At 40.5% G+C, this 22838-nt stretch overlaps 1 protein-coding gene and 1 non-coding gene across 2 annotated transcripts in view; one reads left to right on the forward strand and one right to left on the reverse strand.

Moving 5' to 3' along the window:
* Positions 1-7991: 7991 nt before the first annotated feature.
* TRNAD-GUC (transfer RNA aspartic acid (anticodon GUC)) lies at positions 7992-8063 on the reverse strand. The gene has a single exon. It is a non-coding gene; the product is annotated as a tRNA-Asp (tRNA).
* Positions 8064-8314: 251 nt separating this feature from the next.
* Positions 8315-22838, forward strand: part of LTA4H (leukotriene A4 hydrolase) — a 30325-nt gene continuing 15801 nt past the window's right edge. The window contains exons 1-5 of the mRNA XM_073327483.1: positions 8315-8508; positions 12449-12579; positions 16703-16823; positions 18612-18680; positions 21418-21522. Coding sequence (XP_073183584.1) covers positions 8356-8508; positions 12449-12579; positions 16703-16823; positions 18612-18680; positions 21418-21522 — 579 coding nt within the window. The 5' untranslated portion in view covers positions 8315-8355. The remainder of the gene's footprint in view (positions 8509-12448; positions 12580-16702; positions 16824-18611; positions 18681-21417; positions 21523-22838) is intronic.

A 22838-nucleotide genomic window follows, 5' to 3' on the forward strand; every position in this document is an offset into this window, starting at 1 on the left:
GCTCCCCAGCTTAGCTTGGGCCCCTGCTTTCTCCTTAGCTGGGCCCCACTCTGTCTGACCCAGGCAATTCTAGCTCACACGGAGGACGGGACCTCCCTGGCCTCCTGACTCCCTGATTAGCCTGCCCACCGTGTCATTCAGGATGACCTGGAGCATTGGCCTCTCCCCGCTGTTCCTGGGTCTGTCAGTCTCAGGGTCCTGATTCCCCATCCACCCTTCCCCCTTTTTAGTATTGGGAGCTAGCCAACCAAAACACCCCCACTGAATGTTAGTAAGGGGGCAACAGTCCCCTTACACTAGCATTAGCTTATTTTTAAAGTAATGACTACAGAAATTCTTAACCTAACAAAAACTGTTCTTATACACTATAAAGAAAGCTTTACATGTCAGCATATACTATAAAAATCCTCAATTGAGGGGGCTTCCAATCAAATTTTACTTAAAGCACAGTGGGAAATGTCACTATGGATAACCCATATTTACGTATGTGTTTCAACTAAAAACAAAGCTTAAAAAGACAAAAACCATATGTCAGCACGAATAATTGTGTAATTACTAAGGAGAGAAATGAGCGTGGGGCATGTTTCAATTAGCATGTTTCCCCACATCCCCTTTTGCTTTTTAAAATACTAACTTTTGCAGTGAAAGAATTTTTCATCACAGGATTAAAGCTAAATAAAATGAGGACTGAAATAAAGTGATTAAAAGCTATATTGTCAAATTTTAAAAATAATGAAAGCATTCTTTGACATCTGAAAGAATTTCCAAAAGCAGGAAATAGATTAAGATAATTATTTAGTTATGGAAATTAAATTATCATCCCTGTGACACAACTTAGATAAAGATTTTTTTATACAGTAATTTTTTTGGTCATAATGACTTGCACAGTAAGAGGAAAAAATTCTGTAAAAATAGTTTTCAGGAATATAAATTGTGAAGAAATAAGTTCCTGGAGAAAAAGCAATATTATACAAAATCCTCCTGTAAACCAGGGTTTTACAATTAAAAATAAAAGTAAAAAGACATGTCATAGCTTTCTAAATGTTTAAAGGGACTCTTTAAAAAATAGCGCTAGTTTGCTTTTTAGAGTTTTGCCTAAGTGAAATGACCAGAATACAAGAAAAGCCAACCAAACAAAAACTGCTCTAAAGACTAACCATTTGTAAAGAAAGTTTTAAACATTAGGGTACAGTATAAAACCCACAACTGATAGGTTTTACAATTAAAAAAAAAATTAAAAGACAAAAGCCATAGCTTTGTGATCACACAAAATTCAGAGATAAGGTTATAGCCTATGACTCCGTTATCTGAATTAACTGCCCCACCGTACCTACCCACTCCCTGCTCCTCCTTTTTTAAATTTAAAACGGTCATCTGTTCATGTTCTTTAGCTAAACTTAGAATTTATTATCCTATCAAAGTTTTAAATGAAACTTTAAAAGGTTTAACAAGTAAAACAGGATTGGGGCAATAAGAGAACTGTCCTGGATTTTAGGGGAATATTGATAACTGTCTGAAATCGTTTTTAGTGGAACAGCTTTGTAGGTAGCCATTCTTTGTTTGTTATCAGGCTTTAGCATGGGCAAGCGGTTGTCATACAGGAGCATTTCCCCATTTTGTGAGGCTTTATTTCCTCCATTCAGTGGGCTATCAGAAATAAATAAATAAGTCTAGAAGAAACACTGGCGGATTACTTTTTGTGAGGCTCCTAGGGCAACACACATACCCCCTTCCCTCATAAACTAAGTGGTGTAGGACAGGCTCAAAGCTTTATTTTCAGACATAAGAATGTTTACTTTATAAATTATTGCAGTTGCCAGATCACAGATTGTTAGATTGCCACTTAAAAAAAAGTACATATGGTTGTGAAATCTGTTGTTTTCCCATAGGGTTCTTAGTAGCATCCAGTTCTCCAGGGCTACAACACTACAGATCAGAAATGCAACACTCATTAAGCCTATGCAACCTGTTGGCTCAAAGTGGGGAAGTGTTTCTATATGGCAAACGCTTGTCCATGCTAAGGCATTACAACTAACAAAAAATGGCTACCGACAAAACTGTTTCATTAAAAAAGATTTCAGTCAGATATCAATATTCCCCTAACAGCTGAGGCTGACTCCCCTGGCTTTTACTTACAACTACAGATAAAATCAGAAAAAAATGCTTTAAACAGTGATACCCATCAAAATTATTTAAAAAATAATAAAAATCAAATTCTGCCAAACTTAATAAGGATCACACTTAAGTCAGTGTTTCCTCATACACTCCTGTGCCCTCACTCTTGCATAAGAGCATATGTACAAGAGGCATCAGACTACTGCTTAGTGCAGAGGACTATGTTCAGTAGTTAACCTCTCCTGGAACCATGTGTAGTTTCTACTTTCATTTACCACTCTAGTATGTGTGGACAGGCAGGGGGAAAGCCCAGTTAGTGCTGTGCCAGCTCTGCACCACCTCTAAGATGCACCAAGTAGATCTCACAAAGGAGTGAATTCAGCTTTAAAAAAAAGTTTTAGGCCTAGGGTACCACAGATTTGGACTGCTGCCTTGAGCTTAGCTAAAACATAAGATGTTATTCCACCCTTTCGGTGTTATAACTAATGAGAAGCAGCCTCCTCAGATGTGAAGCCTCTATGGAGATGTATGTATTTCTACATATTGTACAGGGCCTGTAGGACCAAAACGACTCCACAAAATATTCCTTCTGAACAGCATGAAGTACTTATACAGCTCCTAGGATGTAGTGCACATACTAGGAAATGTGATGGGTCCAGTGGTGATTAAAGGGCTTAATTCTGCAAAGTGATGAGCAATTTGGCCTCAGACCAGCACCGCACTTAAGGACCTGCTTAACTTTAAGCACCTAAGTAGTCCCACTCACTTCAGTGGGGCTTCTCATATGTTTATAGCTAAGCATGTGGTTGAGTGGTCAGTACCTTGCGGGTCCAGTCCCATACTGAGAACCAAGAGACCTAAGTGTTCAGAGATCACTCAAGTACCTTTCTTTGCAGGAGAGAATCGCTGAAGAACATTTCAGTGAATAGCCTTCTAGAAATGTGTTCTTAAAACATATTTTAGTTGGATTGAAGACTATGAAGCCAATAAATCCTGTGTAGACAAAGAGAACTTTTTTTTTAACCACAGTTCATTTCTTCCAAATGAAGTTTCAATCAGCTGGGGTTAATTTTAAGATGCCTGTCAATCTCTTTACTTTTCTACAAGCTTCATGCTGAAGAAATTAGCTCATTAGGTGGGTTTCTGCCATACACTGTCCATAGATGTAAACAGTATAACTGAGAAAAGAGGAACTAGATATGTGCTCATCTGAAAGATTTCACCATCTTGGATTTAACTGAAAAAAACTGAGGCAAGCATAATGCGGAGTAGGCTAATTGTTGTCTGTCTGCACAGCACCTTGCTTAATGAGGCTCTGGCCCTAACCTAATAATAATAATGAAATGTGTTAACAAAAAAAAAGCTGATGGGAAAGCTGAATAATTTAATGGAATGGAGATGGAATTATTGTGGCTTGAAGCTAGGGGCTTTAAAAGCAGTAAGTTAATATAACAGTGTACCCATAGGTTATGAGTCTGCTTTTTCAGAAGTGGCTAGTGATTTGGGGAACTTTAATTTGTAGGTGACCAGCTTGAGACAACTTAAAATGCTGAGCACCTGCTCTCTGAAAAGTAGGCCTCTATAAATTGTCTGAAATTGGGGCACCTAAAAACAGAGGCATGTGAAATCACTGGTCACTCTTGAAAATTCAGGTCATGTGTACCACTAGGAAACTATGGAGCCAAAAGTTTGATTACATATGGAAAAAAAAAAAAATAAAGGATCAACTATAAGAAGGGACTGGAAAAGCTTCAAAATAGAACTAAAGAAGTAAAACTCACCCTAAAACTAAGGTGGAGAACGAAAGGTGACACTTTTAATAAGCTATTACATTTGTAAAATATCCCCAAATACTGAAAAAATAGATCTGTCTCCAGAACAAATGCCGAGGGTAATTCTGAAAGACAAGCTCTGTTGGAGCAGCTCAGAGAAAAAGGATACTATGAACAAATATTCTAGAGTTGCCCAAGAACAAATACGTTATTGATATGATGTTAATAAAAATCATACATTTCAATCCTATCTATCTAGAAAAATCAATGACTAGACAGTTCACATACTGAGGCTAAACAGGTCTTTGGCTGCAAAAGATTGTATTTAAACATTCTAAGTAGTGGATATGTCAGGGCGATCAGGGAAAGAGTGGACATCAGATCTACTCTAATCGTGAGCTATTACTGAGACACAGAGGTGGTTGCCCCTGTAAAACGCTAATGTAAGCTGTTGCTGGAATGTCTAATGCTCACTTTCACACGTGTGATTGTTTTAGTACAATATGGGACAGATCTCTGGCTGGCGTAAAGTGGTATAGTTCCAGAGACTGCAGTGGAGTTACAATTTACACCAGCTCAGGATCTAGTCCTAGAATATAAATGTGTTGGAAATAAATTTTAAATGCTTGGGATCAGATTCTGCTCTCAGATAAGTATGTGGCACTCCTTAAAGTTAATGGAACCTTTGAAATGTGTCCCATAACAAATTTAAAATGCAGAGGAACTATGTGGTTTTTTTGTGCTGACCACTATCTTCAGTGCAGCTGTGTTGTGAAAGCATTAGCTGCCAAAGGAAGGAAATAGTGGACAGATGTTAATTGTGATAGGTTGACATTTTTTCATATTGAGATGAAATTCTTCAATGCTTTCTTCCTTCTCGCCTTAGGGAAAACCAGAATCTAGACAGCAGTGGGTAAAAATTAGTCAGTCTATGGCAATGACCAACCTTCATTTTTCTCAAAATACATGTTGGGTAGGCAGACAGAGTTCCTACCAGTATCTCAACTACTGGTCTTGGTGTCCACCAAACATACAAGAAATCATCATGACTCCATGTAGCAAAATCAATAGACAACAGTGGATTAGATAGCTTGTGTCCTAGCTGCCAGTTCATCATTCTTATGCTGCACTTTTCTGGGGGTGTAAAGAAAGCTAGTGAATGCCTTGCAAGTGTCATTCTGACAAATACCAGTGTTAAAGACCATGAGGCAAAATATAATCTGTCATATCTTTGATCTTACTATAATCATCTTTACAACTAGTTTGTTACCCATACATTCACTTGGTTATTCAATATTATCAAGCAAAAATTAGCTGTATGGACAATAATAAATTTAATAATCAATTTCAGAATGGCTGCCTACAGGTATCAGCCCCAGAAACTTGTGAGGATAAGGGACGAGGAGCCATTCAAAAAACCTAAGAACTTAAGTTGAGAAAAAAATGACTCAAGGTGCCAGAAAGTTAAGGTACAAGTGGTGTATAAGGAATGCAGAGCTCATAGCTATCCTCACATTAAACTTTTCATGTGAACAGATTTCAAGAAAAAGAGTTTCAGGAGAACCAAAATGGAATTTGACAGATTCCTAGCTGCCTGCCTGGAACACTTGTTAGTTTCATTTTCTGCCCCTCTGTCCCACTTCAGGATGAAAGTTTTTTCAAAAAATGCAAAATTTTTCTCAGGAGGGGACTTCAATTTTTCAGCCAGCTCCAATCACATTGTTTATTCACCCAAACTGCACGAGTAGTGAAACTCATAAGTGTTCCTACTACTGTAGACACAATAAGAAGCTTGCTGCAGGGACCACCTTTCCTGTGTGCCTTGGATGGAATTTACTCCTGGGCAGAGGGCCAGCACATGATATAGGCTCTACTTAAATTCCATTTTGAGAATTGAAGCATTGTGTGTGTATCTTATACTAGGGCACTGCATAGGAATAAATTTCATCCCCAAGGCGTTTTGCAGCTAGGGAATGGAGATATACATGCAGTCATTACTGTGGTATGTCTTAACTTGAATGCTGAACTGTGCAACCATGATAGCATCTTAATGTCTGTCACTTTTGGCACAGAATAATTTGTTTAGCACTCCTAATTCAGGCAAATTTATTGGGGTAGGGGTGGCAAATTATATTTTCAATGATGATCTGGTGGCTGGGTCTATAAAGTTAAGACAATATATTAGCCTACTTCACAGATCTCCTTGTAGAAAGGTTACTTACATCTTATGGGGGAATCTTTTTAATATTCTCATGCTCAAAATAACTGAACCATTTTTGCTCAAATTCATCTTCAGATAGAAAAAAATCATGGAAAAATTCAGCTCAAAAAGAGTTTCAGAAAACAAGCAAATTAAAATTGGGCTTGTCACTTATGAGCTCCCCCAAAATCCACACAACTCCTGGTTTCATGTATGTCTTTGATCACAAGAGATGACTGGGAAACTGTCTTCCCCTCCCACTAATATGTGAGAGTTTGATTACCTTCCCTCCCCCCCGCATTTGAATGGGACAAAAATCAATCTCAAAAATATTTATGAACTAAACAAAATGAAATTTTGTTTTGGGTCAATAGAAACATTTTGTTTCAATTTTGATTTCAACTTTTTTCAGTCTATTTAGCTGAAAATTTCTAAACAATCATTTTGATCCAGAGAATGGAAATCTTTTATTTTGAAAATACCAAAATATTTCAACAATTTAAACTTTTTTCTCAACACTTTTTTATTTGGGAAATTTGTCTAACTGACCCGGTTTTATGAACAGTTTTGATTTGTGACTAATCAGTATTTTTCAATGAAAAATTACTCGTTTAAAAAAATCTGGACCAACTCTACTGGTCACCTACCTTTCAAAGGTGTTATATATACTATGGACTTGTCTCTGGAGAAGTCTGTCGTGAGGGTACTAAATGCAAATTTAACATGGCACATCGAGACTCACTTCAAGTCTATATAAAGCCTAACTTACACCTTCTTAGATAAACCCTCCCTAAGGTCTAATTCAGGTGCAGTTTTATATTAGAAACAGAAAGTGGCCTGTTAATCATAAATAGGTAGAGTGGATATCCTGGCCTAGAAGGCAGTTAGAATCCTGATTACTTGTTGCACAAGTTCCTTTCGAATTCAGTCAATATACTTGTATTACTATGACTTTGGGGAACAGTCTTTATAATTTGAGTTCTATCTTAAATAATTAAGGTTGAGTTCTATCTTAAGTCTCCTTTTCTCAGTCACTCATAACTGCCCCAAAGATTCCTTTTGGGCTGAAATTTTCCAAGCTTGGTTTCAGGCAAAAGGCAAATGTTTCTGGAAAGTTTAACTAAAACTTATTCAGCTGTCTGTTATTTAGATACAAAAATACTTTCCCTCTATTTTCCTCCAGTTCAGCAGCTGAGCTTGGTAAATTCCTGAAGCTACAAAATGAACTATCTGTGCACACCGATCAATCTTAAAGTAGGCCGCTAAATTTTAACCTTTTCTTCTGTGCACACTTAACCCCCCATTTCCAAACCTTTGTTACATGTATATTTAAAAAAAAAAAATCTGTATTCAGACATTTATTGCTAGTGATCTATCATGTTAGAGGTTTTTAAGTTCAGCTTTTCTGAGGTACCCTCCTGGGGAAAGGGGGCAAGCATGGTTTGAAGAGAAAAAAACCTGAACTCTCAAAAAAGTCTAAAAATCTCCCTTTGAGCAGGCAGCAAAGAAAGTGGAATTTCAGTCCTATGGGGCATGTGAAGCAGGGACTTGGGTTTGGAACTGAACAGGGCAGCGAACCTGCGAAGGGAGCCCTGCTGTTGGGCGAGGTACAGCGCCAAGCACCGGACCCCTGCCCAGCCAGTAACTAGAAGCCAGGTTAGGTGGCTGAGCGCTGCGCTTAGCAGCAGCGATCATCAGCCTCAGCCAAGTCGCTGCATCCGATCCTGGTTGCTTCGCTGCCTCTGGTTTCATGGGCGAGGGCGCTGCCAGAGCCAGCGCGCGGGACGACCGTCCCGCGCTGCCAACAGGGCGGGGGGCAGCTTTGCAGGACACAGCCCGTGCGCTGCACAGCTGGGGATCGGGGCCTTACTGGCTAATGGGCCACCGGGGGAAAAAAATGACACCTCCCCGTCGGGGAATCGAACCCCGGTCTCCCGCGTGACAGGCGGGGATACTTACCACTATACTAACGAGGAGCTATATAACACCCGCCATGTGTTCAACCCCTAAATCCTTTTCTACTCACCCCCTAGTGGGCGGAGCTCTTAAGTAATCCCTAGTAGCCAACCAAAATTTCCCCAGAAGGCGTTGGGCGCGGCTTCTCGCAAAGCACCACGGGCATTATTGTCCTCCAAGGCCCTTCCTCAGCCCCTTTTCCAGCAGTGCGGAACTACCCTTCCCAGGGGGCCTCGCGCGGCCCCTCCCCGGGAGCGGCCCCGCCCCTGACTCTACCCGCCGGCGCTGCCACAGCGAGTTCGAGCCTGAGCCATGGCGGAGTCGGATCCGAGCTCCTTCGCCTCCCCCGCCGACCATCTCACGCAGCACCTCTACCTGCGCTGCCGCGTGGACTTCGGCAGCCGGACGCTGCGGGGCACAGCGGCCCTCACCGTGCGGGCCGGGCGGGACGGGCTGCGGTGCCTGGTAACGGCCCGGCCTGGGGGCTGGGGGCCTGGCGCCGGGCGGGCTGCCCGGGAATGGGTGGGAATGGCATTGCCCCCCCCCCCCCCGCCCCCGATGGACGGCGCGGGGCTGGGAGCCTGGGGCCGGGGTTAACCCCCCCGGCTGGGCGGTGAGCGGAGGGTGAGGAGTCCGGGCAGTGCCCGCGCCCTGTGGGGCGAGAGGGGCCGCGTGTCCATCCCTCTCCCCCGCCCCCACGGCGGGGCCCCTCTGCGGGCAGCGCTTTGCCCCCCGCGCCCCGGTCTCCAGTCCGGCCTGGGCCGCCTCGAGGCGCCGGGCGGGGCCCGCGTTCCCTGGGCGCCCCCGGGGATCGCTCTCGCCGGGTCAGCGCCGCGCCTGGTGCCTCCGGGACCGATGTGCTCTGGGCCCCTGGGGGGATAACGCTGGCCTCGGGCTGAGAAATCACCGCCAGGTGGGCAGGGCTCTCGATCCCGAGATGAGACTGAGTGAATGTGCAGCGAGAACCAGGGGGGATAAAAATCAGATTTTTTTTTTTTTTAAATAAAAAAAATGCGGCTCTTGGGTTTTTTGTTTAAATCGGGTTTTTTGGATAAAAGGCTTTGTGAGGAAAAAGCCTGTCTAAAGGTAGTTTTAATTCAGATACGTGATAGCTCAAAGGTATCTCATTATGGAATAGGGATTATACATTCTAATTCTGTAGTGTGAGGCAATATATTCGTGTCATGATTAAGAAAAGTTGTGCAAATGAGTTCCGTAAAAGAGACCCAATTTAGGAATAGTACCATAGAATAACAACTATATATTTTTTTCTCAAACATGAGAAATTCAAGAGTAGTCCAGAAGGAAGACAGGCAGTCCTTAAGAAAGAAGTATATGAAATAAAAAAGTTGACCAACCAAAAAAACCTGCCTGTGCAGACATGTTCCTTTCATCATTTTCAATGCAGCTTCCTCCTGAGAAGGAACACTTCTCGTGATGATGTTTCGTTCAGGCAATCAGGCCTTGGATTTCTTTGTTGCACTGTTTGCATTTTGTACGTATGCCGGTCTTACCCACAGGTAGAGGAACTTCATTAAAATACTCCCAAACTGGGTCTCTTTTGTGGTCTCCTGCCATTCTAGATTTTCTCTTCTTGTGAGTGAATGGTATGGTAGATCTCAAATCAATGAAGGCTACACTCAGAAAGACCTCAAGACTTCTGGAATATGCTGCTCAAACAGTTTAACTTTTGTTTCTGCTGCCTGTCTCTCCCGTCTCACATTTATCTACAGACTTCTTTTCCTTGTCCAGATCTATTCCACCCCCAACAATCTTCTGTTCCTTGAACTTCTTGAAATTTTGCACTTTTAGAGAGAGGTAAGGGATTGACTCTGTGTACACAAATTTGCAGAGGGACAATAGGGTTGCAGTCTTTTTCTATTTTTTTTATTTACATTTTTGCTGTTAACAAGCATGTTATCTCTGGAGACACAAATCCACAGTTTCAGAACTGCAAAACTAAGCATCTCTGATGGTATCTTCTAGACTGAGCCCCATTGGATAGATAGAAAGATTAACCTAAATAATCTGTACAGAAGCTCCTGGAACCCCATAAAATTGGGTCCCTAATCCATGAACTATTGAAACTCATTTACAAAATTTTTCTTAAACATGACATGAATATATTGTCTCATACTATAGAATTAGAATTTATAATCCCTATTCCATGATGAGATACATTATAGCTCAAAGGTATCTTAATTAAAACTATCTTTAGATAGGCTTTTTCCTCAAAAAAGCATTTTATCCAAAAAATCTGATTTTTTTTTTTAAATCGGATTTTTAAAATTTAAATTTTTTTTAAAATCATTGATTTTTATCCACTGTGATCAAATTGATTTAAATCACTAGTCAGGAAGACTCGATTTACTTTAAATCAAATCCACCCTGATTGTTGGTGCACATTTTATGCAGTATAAGCCATACACTCCTAGGTTAGCATCCCTTAACTAGCATATGATGGCAACCGTTATTTCAGGCATTGTCTTTGAGTGCATTAAGAACAAGATAAAGGAAAATGTAGGTCCTAGAATGGAAGGTGAGCTGATGACCTCAATATATGGCTGAGGTGTTTAATGCCTATTTTCTTTCAGTCTTCCCTAAAGAGGTTAATAGTGACCAAATACTCAACATTATTAATATTAACAAGGGGGGAGGGTAAGAAATGCAAGCCAAAACAGGCAAAGAACAGGTTATAGACTATTTAGATAACCTAGGGATGGCTCTAAATCTAGCTTATGGCAAAATGGGGCCCCCCTACCAACATCTCCCCCCCCCCCCCCACATGCCTCCTGCCTTGCCGATCAGTGCCTTCCCTTTCCTCCCAGTGCCTACCGTTTCAGTGCGTCTGGAGGTCCTGGGAGGAAGGAAGGAGGGTGCAGCACACTCGGGGGGGAGGGTGGAACTGGGTGGAGAAGAGGCGGGGTGGGGGCCTTGGGGCAAAGGATGGAGTGAGGGCGGGACCTGAGCAGAGCTAGGGGAAGCACCCCTCCCCCGCCCCCCAGCAGATAGAAACTCAGTGCCTATGCCCCGGGCCCTGCACCCTCCTAGGGACAGCCCTGGCTTGATGTATTCAAGTCAAAAGGGTCTGATGAAATTAATCCTATGGTACTTACAGACAAGCAGAAGCCATCTAAGAACCATTAGCAATGATATTTGAGAACTTCTAGAGGACTGGTCACATTTCAGAGGCCTGAAGAAGGGAAAATATAGAACCTATCTTTAAAAAGGGGAACAAAGAGGACCCAGGGAATTATAGGTCAGATACTGGAACAAACTATTAAATCATCAATTTGTAAGTTACCTAGAGGATAATAATGGTATAAGAAATAGCCAGCATAGATTTGTCAAAAACATGTCACGTCAAACCAATCTAATTTTCTTTCTTGATAGGGTTACTGGCCTAGTGGATGGGGGAAGCAATAGATGAGCTATATCTTGATTTTAGTAAGGCTTTTGACACCGTCCCACATGATATTCTCAAAAGCACAGTAGAGAAATGTGGCTTAGATAAAACTACTATAAGGTGGGTGCACAACTGGTGAAAGACCATAGTTAAAGAGTAGTTAACACTGGATTACTGTCAAAGTGGGAGGGTGTATCCAGTGGGGTTCCACAGGAGTCAGTCCTGGGTCTCATGCTAGTCAATATTTTCATTACTGATTTGGATAAAGAAGTGGATAGTATGCTTATAAAATTTGCAGATGACACCAAGGTGGGAAGGGTTGCAAGCACTTAGAAGGACAGGATTAGAATTCAAAATGATCTTGACAAAGATCATCTTGATCTTGGTCTGATATCAACCGGATGAAATTCAGTAAAGATAAGTGCAAAGTACTGCTCTTAAGGTGAAAAAAATCAAATGCCCAACTACAAAATGGGGACTAACTGGCTAGGTGGTAGTACTGCTAGAAACGATCTGGGGGCTTATAGTGGATCACACATTGAATAGGAGTCAACAATGTGATGCAGTTGAGAAAAAGGCCAATATTCTGGGGTGTATTAAGAGGAGGGTTATATGTAAGATATGGGAGGTAATTCTGCTCTGCTCTGAACTGATGGGTCCTCCGCTGGGTATGTCTGCACTGAAATGTCTAGCCATATCCATAGTCTCTCAGTCACAGATGTGGTGAAATTAAATTAATGCATTCCGGGGTGGGGGGGAAAAACAGGAACAGCATTAAATGCAGAGCTAAGAAATTGTGCTGTTGACTTCAACAAATCCTTTTCCACTCTAGATTTAACATGGTTACTAGATATTTGAACTAATTCATTAGGCAGAGACACTTTCAAGAACACCGAGCTGCCCTGGAAAGATATATTTTATTTATGAGTTTAAAGTGTTACTTATGTGTTACTTATGTGACTTATGTGTAGTCAGCACCTAACATTTGTTTGGTTACAGGCTTTGGATACAAAGGACCTTCAAATATCTAAAGTGGCAGTTAATGGACAGGAAACAAAATTTGCTCTTGGACAAAGACACAGTTTCAAAGGGACACCATTGGAAATCACTCTTCCTTTTGAACTGAGAAGGTATGCGTACTTGTTTGTGTCCTCCTCCTCTTTGTACAGACCTGCTAGGGATAGTCTATCTACAAAAGTGGCATGCTAAAGTATTTACTGAAAAAGTGCCAAGTATTTCAAACAGTCTAGCACTTCCCATAAGTGATCACATTTGTAGTCTGGCTGGTTTGTGCAAGTTTGCTTTTGTTCAGAATTGTGCTGATGAGTTTCTTTTATAGTTAACCCTAACCCTAAGTGTTTTCACTCATCAAGGCCTGAATTCTAGCCCTGATGTGTCTCTGCTGCAAGCTTGGTAAGAAGGGGGACTGCCCAAGATTTTCTGCCAACATCACTAATGCCTAAAGTGGTGTATAGAGTTGCAGTCTTTGTATTCTTTGCTCTTTATAGGGGCCTCTTCTTGCATTCCTGGCAAACCTCAAGTTGCCATTGTAGTCAGTTGGGAATATGAGAATACAAAGAATGCAAGTTCAGCTCATCAATTACAGCTGTGCAAATGCAAAACCCTAAGAATCTGAACTTACAAATATTTGCACTGTTAAAATGATAACAAAAGAGTATATTTCAATTCACATCATGCAAATACTGTAGTGCAATCTCTTTATCATGAAAATGCAACTTACAAATGTAGGGTTTTTTGTTACATAACTGCACTCAAACAAAACAATATAAAACTTTATAGAGCCTACAAGTCCACCCAGTTCTACTTCTTGTTCAGCCAATCGGTAAGAGAAACAAGGTTGTTTTTCTTTTCTTTTTCTTTTTTTTTTTTTTTTACAGGAGATAATGCTACCTACTTCTTATTTACAGTGTCACCTGAAAGTGAGAACAGGCATTTGCATGGCACTGTTTTAGGTGGTGTCCCAAGATATTTACGTGCCAGTTGCGCTAAAGATTCATATGCCTCTTCATGCTTTGGCCATTGTTCCAGAGAACATGCATCCATGCTGATGACACTCGTTAAGAAAATAATGTGTTAGTTAAATTAGCGACTGAACTCCTTGGGGGAGAATTAATTGTATGTCTCCTACTCTGTTTTACCCACATTCTGCCATATATTTCATGTTATAGCAGTCTCAAATGATGACCCAGCACACGTTGTTCATTTTAAAAAGAATTTCACTGCAAATTTAACAAAATGCAAAGACCATACCAATGTGAAATTTCTAAAGATAGCTACAGCACTCGACCCAAAATTTTAGAATCTGAAATGTCTTCCAAAATCTGAGAGGGCTCAGGTATGGAGCATGCTTTCAGAAGTCTTAAAAGAGCAACACTCTGATGAGGAAACTACAGAACCCAAACCACCAAAAAAGGAAATTAGCCTTCTGCTGGTGACATCTGACTCAGATGATGAAAATGAACATGCGTCTGTCCGTGCTGCTTTGGATCATTATCAAGCAGAACCCATCATCAACATGGATGCATGTCCTCTGGAATAGTGGTTGAAGCATGAAGGGACATACGAATCTTCAGCTCATCTGGCATGTAAATATCTTGTGATGCTGGCTACAACAGTGCCATGTAAAGGCCTGTTCTCCCTTTCAAGTGACATTGTAAACAAGAAGCAGGCAGCATTATCTTCCGCAAACGTAAACAAACTTGTTTGTCTGAGCGATTGGCTGGACATGGACTTGTAGGCTCTAAAGTTTTTTACATTGTTTTATTTTTGAAGGTAGGTTTTTATTGTACATAATTCTATATTTGTAAGTTGAGCTTTCATGATTGCACCACAGTACTTTTAGTAGGTCAATTAAATACTATTTTTGTCTTTTACAGTGCAAATATTTGTAATTAAAAATAAAGTGAACACTGTACACTTTGTATTCTGTGTTGTAATTGAAATCAATATATTTGAAAATGTAGAAAACATCCAAAAATACTTAAATAAATGGTATTCTATTATTGTTTAATAGTGCGATCCATCATGCAATTAATTTTTTTGACAGCCTTAGTAATCACCTCTCACTCCCTGAGCCAGTGGGTACTGGGCAGATTGTGGAAGTAATGGTCTCATCTTTATTTTTGTGGGTAAAATGGGAGAGAAAGGAGTTGCACAGCAGTGACTCCTTTGGCTAAACATAAACATTATTGATAAGCTTCGAAGAAAGTCTCCTCTGGCTCATACTTCTTGGAAAGCTGGTAGCTGTGGCTTTGGGCTAGACTCTAAGAGAAACAAGCAGCTGTCCCAGCCCAGCTGTGCACTTTACAGCACCTATAGAGAGAAATTGGTTTTAGATACAACCTGGTTTGGGTGTGGGTGATGGGGGTATAACAAAACAGTGATATGGAAGAATGAGCTATAGCTATAAGCAGAAGCACTTAGTCGCATGGTGGATTTGATTTAAATCAAATTGATGAGGAAGACTGGGTTTTAATCATGGATTTCTAGATAAAAGTGCATTCTGGAATATGCTGCTCAAACAATTTCACTGTTGTTTCTGCTGCCTGTCCCTCCCTTATCACATTTATCTCCAGACTTCTTCTCCTTGTCCAGATCTATTCCGCCCCCACCAATCTTCTGTTCATTGAACTTTTTGAAAGTTTGTGCTTTTAGAGAGAAGTAAGGGATTGACTGACTGTGTACACAAATTTGCAGAGGGACAATAGGGTTGAGGTCTGTTGTTTCTCACCTTTATATATTCTTTATTGATTTTAAAACATTTTTGCTGTTAACCAGCATGTTATCTCTGGTGACACAAAGCTACAGTTTGAGAACTGCAAAACTTAGCCTCTCTGATGGTATCTTCTAGACTGAGCACTGAGTCCTGTTGGGTAGATAGAAAGATTAATTTAAATAATCTATACAGGAGCCCCATAAGATTGGGTCCCTAATCCATGGACTATTGGAACTCATTTACAAAACTTTTCTTAAACATGACATAACTATATTTTCTCATATTATAGAATTGGAATTTATAATCTCTATTCCATGATGAGATATCTTTGAGCTATAATGTATCTTAATTAAAATTTATCTTTACATAGGCTTTTTCCTCAAAAAGCATTTTATCAAAAAAATCCAATTTAAATAAAATCTGTTTTTTTTTTTTGTTTTTTTTTTTTAAATTATTGATTTTTATCCACCCTGCTTAGTCATAACCATGTCTACAATATAATGATTCAAATGAATTTTTGGGTTACTAAATAGTAGTAGTCTATTTGTTCTGATAATACTGCAAACTATTTGGCTGATCTATCTAAAATGTTTGACTAGTTGCTTCAACTTCTCTGAGTTTAACTACCATTCATTTTAATTTATTATTAGGGTTGATTTCAAAGAGATTCACATTTGTGAATCTAGGAACTTTCATAAAATGGGGTAATGATCAAGTACTTCAGTATAACCACTAACAGCAGTGATTTTTATTTATTTATTTTTAAAAGCTAGCATGCAGAAATTGTTCTTTGTATCTTAGATCTCTTGTTAGTATATCAGCATTTGCGTTATCCACTGCTCTTTGCCTTCATTGATTATGAACTGTTGAATCATGAGTTCTGAATAAAATTGGGGCATGTCATATTTTTTCTTTAATGGCATTAATCAAATGGGATTGTTCATATGCCAGTCTTTCTTCTTCCACCATTCTTTTGCTTATATTTAGTACTTAGGATATTCAGTCTAAATCCAGTCGGGAATGCGGTATTTTTCATTCCGAAGTGCACAAAGCCCACTTTTTTTAAGATAGATGCTACTTGAATGTGTGATGATACATAACAGACTTTATTAACTTCTGCCTGGCTCACTACTGTGTTTCCATACTGAAGTGGTAAGTAGCTTTTGATGGTAGGCCATTAAACAGTTGTGGAAACCTTTGTGAGGCTTCTCGAAGGAAAATCCAATTTCTAGCTCCTTTTCGGTTGGGGAGAGGAGAAATTTCTCATTAGAGGATGAAAGAGAACCCCTCCTGGGAGGGTATTAACATTCGAAACCTAATGGGTAGTTGTTGGTACATTTGTATCCTAGCCACAAGCAAAAAGTGGCTTCCGTACACAACTTCATAGCTTCACTTCAGCTGAGACAGTGTTACGAAACTCTCTGTTGTACAATATCTTCTGGAAGACTTTGCCTTACAGTTCACCTCTCTGACACACAGGGCATGTCAGAAAATGCTTACCTGTTTAATTTGTGCAGGGGACAAGATGTGATTGTGGAAAGTTCTTTTGAAACCTCTCCAAAATCTTCAGCTCTCCAGTGGCTTACTCCAGAACAGACTTCGGGGAAGAGACATCCATTTCTCTTCAGCCAATGTCAGGTTAGGAGGATTTTCTGAAATTAGATGTTGTCTAGATACCTTAATAATCCTTCATAGTTTAAAAAAGGGCAACAGAGGGGAAGACACAAATTGTAGGTTTATTTAGTATAGGCTCTAAGTACTTTGTTCCTAGATGTTCGTTATCTAAAGAGTAGTAAGTGAAAGTACAGCAGTCCACAATTTTTAGTTATTGCCAAAGGCCAAGGATAAAACAGTATGCAAATGGTGGCATTTATTAGTGCTGAGGCTATAAAACTTAATAATTGCAAACTTACTGTCATATCTCCAAACTATTTTCATTATTCAGTTCTCACAATCAGTACATGATGGCGGTTAACTTTTTTTCCTATAGCATTGTCTTCTAGGAAGTTTTTAGCTGTGAAAACTAGCATAGACCATCAAAAAGTAGGAAGTATGGATTCCTATTACAGTTAAACAAGCTACCCCTGAAGAGCATAAACAGTGGAAGAAGTGTGCTTTAAAATTTGGGGTGGGGGGTCAAACCTCCTTATACAGAGAGCTATAGTCCAGAGGAACAGATTAAACTGAAAGCTAGAATGGTAGAACCACACATTTACAGCAGGATAATGATCTCAAGATACACATCTGAGAACCATCCTGCAGAACTCGTGGCAGAATTTGGCCCTTGGATAATAAAACTAAAATAGCACAAAACCGTTCACCCCGGAACAGTTTACAACACTTGTATTATTTTGGCTTTGAACCTTTGCAATTAAAATAGCTAGTCAATTAAAAGCTTTACACTTTTATCACCTGATGGGCAGCCTCTAGTAAGGGATGTGGAAATAGCGTGAGAATTCAATCTGTAGGTATATTGGTAGGCGGGGATTTCATATACAGACTGCAGAATATGGCCTATTATGAAACCACCAAATGGGGATTTACCTTACTATACGTCTTTAACAACTAAGTACTTTTTTACTGTACATATGTCTTTAACAACTAAGTCTTCAAGATCCATGTTTCAATTTTTTAAACATCTCAGACTAGCTCTAAAGTGGCACTGGTTCTTGCTCACATGCTCAGGGTCTAACTGGTTGTTATATGTGGGATTGGGAAGGAGTTTTCCCCTGGATCAGATTGGCAGTGATTTTGGGCTTTTTCACGTTCCTCTGCAGCATGTTGGTATGGTCACTTATCAGGATTATCTGGAAGATCTCATTTAATCATTTCTCTTGCTATTTTGGGGGTATTGGGCACTGGTGCACCTCGATTACTTGTATGCTCTGCCTGTTGCATGAAATAGTCTAGTCTCCTGTGGGCTGTAATACTTTGGTCTAATTTTGGTGATTGGCTTCACTGTGTGGGTCCTGGGTCATGGTAGTGCTGCAGGTCAGATTAGATGATCTGGTGGTTCCCTCTGGCCTTAAATTATAAAACTGAGAAATTGTGCTTCCCTTCTTTGTCATTGAGAGTTTTTTCTGTAATGCTGAAGATGCATTAATAGCATATGTGTAGTTCAAAACATACTCCTTTCCCAGTATATCCTTCCATATTACTTGATGCTTCTGCAGTTGCAGTGAAAGTTGCCCTATACCTAGAAACATTTGCTAGACAGGCTTCCTTTTCTGTATGGGAAAGGAGCAGAACTGGCCCTTGAGGAAGGAACTTTTAACAGCAGTCTGATATACAATGTTACAATTTTGCTGGTGATATTACATTGCCCTTCTGTTTGGCTCCTATTCTTCTGTCACTGTACACCATATGTTTTTGTAATGTATTGCAAAAGCTGCATATAAGAAATATCTGTAATTTGTCTTTTTCCAGGCTATCCACTGCAGAGCCATCCTTCCTTGCCAGGACACACCTTCTGTGAAACTAACCTACTATGCAGAGGTAGATGAACACAAATCATGCATATCTGAATGAAGAGCACAACTAGAATGAGAGAGCCTCTTCTAGCTGGCAGGTTTTTCTGTGAACAAGACTGCTTGCAGGAAATTTATTAGAGCATTCAGATTTCACTGCCAGATAGCAACTTGCTTATGTAAATTTTCACTCTACCCTGCAATTAAAATAGTTAGTCAATTAAAAGCTTTACACTTTTATCACCTGATGGGCAGCCTCTAGTAAGGGATGTGGAAATAGTGTGAGAATTCAGTCTGTAGGTATATTGGCAGGCAGAGATTGCTTTGGGGGATTTCATATACAGACTGCAGAATATGGCCTATTATGAAACCACCGAATGGGGATTTACCTTACTATAACTCAGAACTGCCTGTCTACCTGGTGGCATTTCTCTAACTTGTAAGGGGAAGGGATGTCCCTCCTGGGGCACAAGCAGTGCTGTGCTGAATCCCCCTCATATGAAAAGTAGACCATGTTGTTCAGATCAGTGGAGGCCCTTGTTGGTGTGCAGAGTAATCTGTTGAGGCTGCAGTGGGAGCACAGGTTTTCAAAGACCACAAAACAGCAGTCATTTTACTTGAAGTTGGATTGGGAGTTGGGGAAGGTGAGGATGCTGCAGCCACAGAGATTTCATTTTATGTGAGATGTTGAAAAGGGGCTCTTTGCTCTCAAACCATCTGGGGAACTCTGAATATGGAGATCAAGCTACATATTTTGTTCATACACAGAAACCTTTCATAAGCCTGCCTACTCCCTAGGACAGTGGTTTTCAAACTTTTTTTTTCTGGTAACCCAGTTGAAGAATATTGTTGATGCCCGCGACCTGACGGAGCTGGGGATGAGGAGTTTGGAGTGTGGGAGGGGCTCAGGGCTGGGGCAGAGGATTGAGGAGCAGGGGTGAAGGTTGTGGGGTGGGGCTGGGAATGAGGGGTTCAGGGTGTGGGGAGGGGGTTCTGGGCTGGAGCAGGGAGTTGGGGTGTGGGAGGGGGTCAGAGTTCTGGGCTGGGGGTGCAGGCTCTGGGGTGGGGCTGGGGATGAGTTTGGGGGTGCAGAAAGGGGCTTTGGGGTGGGGTGCAGAAAGGGGATTGGGGTACAGGCTTATCTCCGGTGGCTCCTGGTCAACAGTGCAGCTGGGGTACAGAGGCAGGCTTCCTGTCTGTCCTCGGACCACACTTCACCCCAGAAGCTGCTAGCAGCAGGTCTAGCTCCTAGGCGGAGGCATGCAAGCGGCTCTGCACATCTCTCGCCCGCAGGCACCGCTCCTAGCCAATGGGGGTGCGGAGCCGGTGCTCGGGGCAGGGGCAGCATGTGGAGCCCCGTGGGGGGGACCCTCACCTAGGAGCTGGACCTGAGGGAGACATTGGGGGAGATTCTGAAAGGTTACTGAATAAACGTGGCCATGCAGGCTTCCTAATCTTTTTCTAAGCAATAATTTTGCCTGCAGAAAGAGCACTTATCTGGCATTTGTACACAAAGCATTCCATCTTGAATCTTAGTTGACTTTATAGATAAACTTCCCTTTGGTTTTCCATAAAAGCCTCTTGATTTAGGTAGACAGCTGAACAATGTGGGAACAGTTCTGTGGCCTGGTCGAGCACATTGGGCCTTTCACCAGTTTATGGAAGCCACATCTGCAGAATCCACTGATCTTTTATGATGACTGTGGCCCTAAATATTGGATGGGTGATGGCAATAGAGATTCAGTCCCAAAAAATATTGAATGCTTATAAAGTGTCAAACTTTCTCTAAAAGGAATGAAGAGGTAGTAGGGACTTTTTAAAATAAACACAATTATGAAGTCTTCACAGCCTTACAAATCCTGTGCAATAAGGAAGGTTTGACCTGTGGTACAGACTGATTGCTGAGTAATTCTAAACTAAAAGTGTGGAAATGTTTCAAAATATGGGAATGTTTAAAGCTATAGAGTCAACTTAAAGTCACATTGTGAAAAATCTATTTACAAATAATGCCTAAGATTACCATAGCTGAAAAATTGAAATAAAAATAATTTCCTCTGTTGATTTCAGCTTGTTTACTTGTGCATTTGACAGCACTCTGTGTACAGTTTTTCAATCTTACCCTGTATATTCAGTCATTTCCCTCTATTCATGTATATTTTTATTTTCACACAGCAACAGGCGGGAGATTATTCAAATCAGGAAAATCTGATTGTAATACCACAAAACTTGGCATGGAGGAGATATTTGAAACTACTCTTAACTCATCTTATGGAAGGGTTAAATTTTCAGTTAACTGTCCCTTAAATTCATTAATCCTTTTTTTTTTTTTTTTTTTAAGTCAACATATGAACAAAATGGTCTTGGTAGTGGTGGTTTTTTTCCCCCCCCTTTTTCTCCTTTTTGAGATAGTAAAAGCTGGGAATCCATTGAGACAGTGAGTTGGGAATCTAAAAAGGAGAAAGAAACATGCATCATCTAAAGCAACACTTCTGGCTGATAAAGCATTGCTGGTTTCAGAGGGAGGCCAAACTGTCTATTTCTACTTGACGTGAGATTCTAGTTGTGGCAGAGATCAAAGGGGGAGAGAAGCTAAATGTAAAATATTAGCTCCCACTACACTTAGGTTATGCTACTTGCTATAGCAGTTTTGAGCATGTGGTATAATGTTTGAGGGTGGCTAATGCTGTCCAAAGATGACTGATATCATCTCAATTGTGCTGACTTAAACTCCCTCATAATTCAATATTTCCTCTGTCATTATTTAGGTGTCTGTTCCTAAAGAACTTGTGGCTCTCATGAGTGCCAATCGTGATGGAGAGATGCCAGACCCAGAAGACTGCAATAGGAAGATATATCGTTTCAGTCAAAAGGTAAGACCCTTTGTAAATCAAAACTAGGAAACTCTATGAAGCCAGGCACAGTTTTGTATTAATTTAAAGTATTGTGTGCATGAAACCTACGCAAGTACAGATTTGTGTGTGCGCTGTAATTTGTCCTCTTTAGGCTCATGGAAACTTTACTGCACATGTGAACAAGATGAGATTTGTTTTTTTGTTTTTTGTTTTTAAAAAGCAACAGATTCCATAAAACAAATTCTAGTCTGATCATTGGCCCTAAGAAGTAGGCTTGCCAAACTTGTCTAAATATTTTCCCTAGCATTTACTTCCTTGGCCATGAGGGTAAGAGGTTGGTCTTCATTGCACCTTTTTTTCTTTTTTAAGAAAGTTCATGTTCTGTTATCCACTGAGATCTGAAACTTTAAACCATTGGTGACATACCAACCTGCAGTTTAAAGACCTGTTAGAACACAAATAAATGAATTTGAGCATCTGTTCTTGAGTCCTTTGCAGTAAACATGTAAAACACCCACCCCAAAATCATGTGGTGATGTGATCCTTTCAATAGGTAACCATATGATCACAAATTATTTATTTAATGACAATTATAATTTAGTTTGATAACAAATGAAGGATATAATCACAACATGGGAGGTTTTTCACAAGAAGAGGAACAAGAATTACAGCAGTTCATTTTGATCCCAAATACGGAAATTAACTTTGTTTCTGTGGTTGTCTTCTATATTCTTAAATCCCCTTCCTGCCTATGTGGTGGTTTATGAAGCCCGTGTGTAGACTAATCTCTCTAGTGTTGCTCAATGTACAAGATACCATACACTGAACAAAACCCCTCTCTGAGGCTCCCTGGTGTATCTGGTATAACTTCAAACTGCTATGTTCCCATGAAACAGTGACACTTAAAAATGAATTGTTACAACAGTAAAGTATCCTAGCATGTCACTAACATGAATTAATGCGAATGTGCAATCAGACTTTGCAAGAAATTATAGTAAATTTGGTATTTGTCAATATTGAATAGTGCATATTCCGTTTCAGAGACAGTATTCTTAGGTATGAATGTGGAAGAGGCAGGGGATTTAGGCTTGAAAAACTGAGGGAAGGTGTTTGCATCTTTTTGGAGTGGCTAGTTTGGGAAGGAGGAGCATCCTGGAGAAGACCTACAGGAAGAAAGGGGAGGCTGGAAGAGTTTTCATATTGGAATCTGGAAGGAGAATGTTGACCCTTCCTATGAGGATAAGAGCCCCATGGTATGGTGGGGGATTTGTGCTGGTGTCTTTTGCAACCCTTTTTTTTTTTTTTTTTTGAGATACTCTTGTTTCAGCAACTGT

Source organism: Lepidochelys kempii, chromosome 1 (assembly GCF_965140265.1).
Source record: "Lepidochelys kempii isolate rLepKem1 chromosome 1, rLepKem1.hap2, whole genome shotgun sequence".
Taxonomy (NCBI): Eukaryota; Metazoa; Chordata; order Testudines; family Cheloniidae; genus Lepidochelys; species Lepidochelys kempii.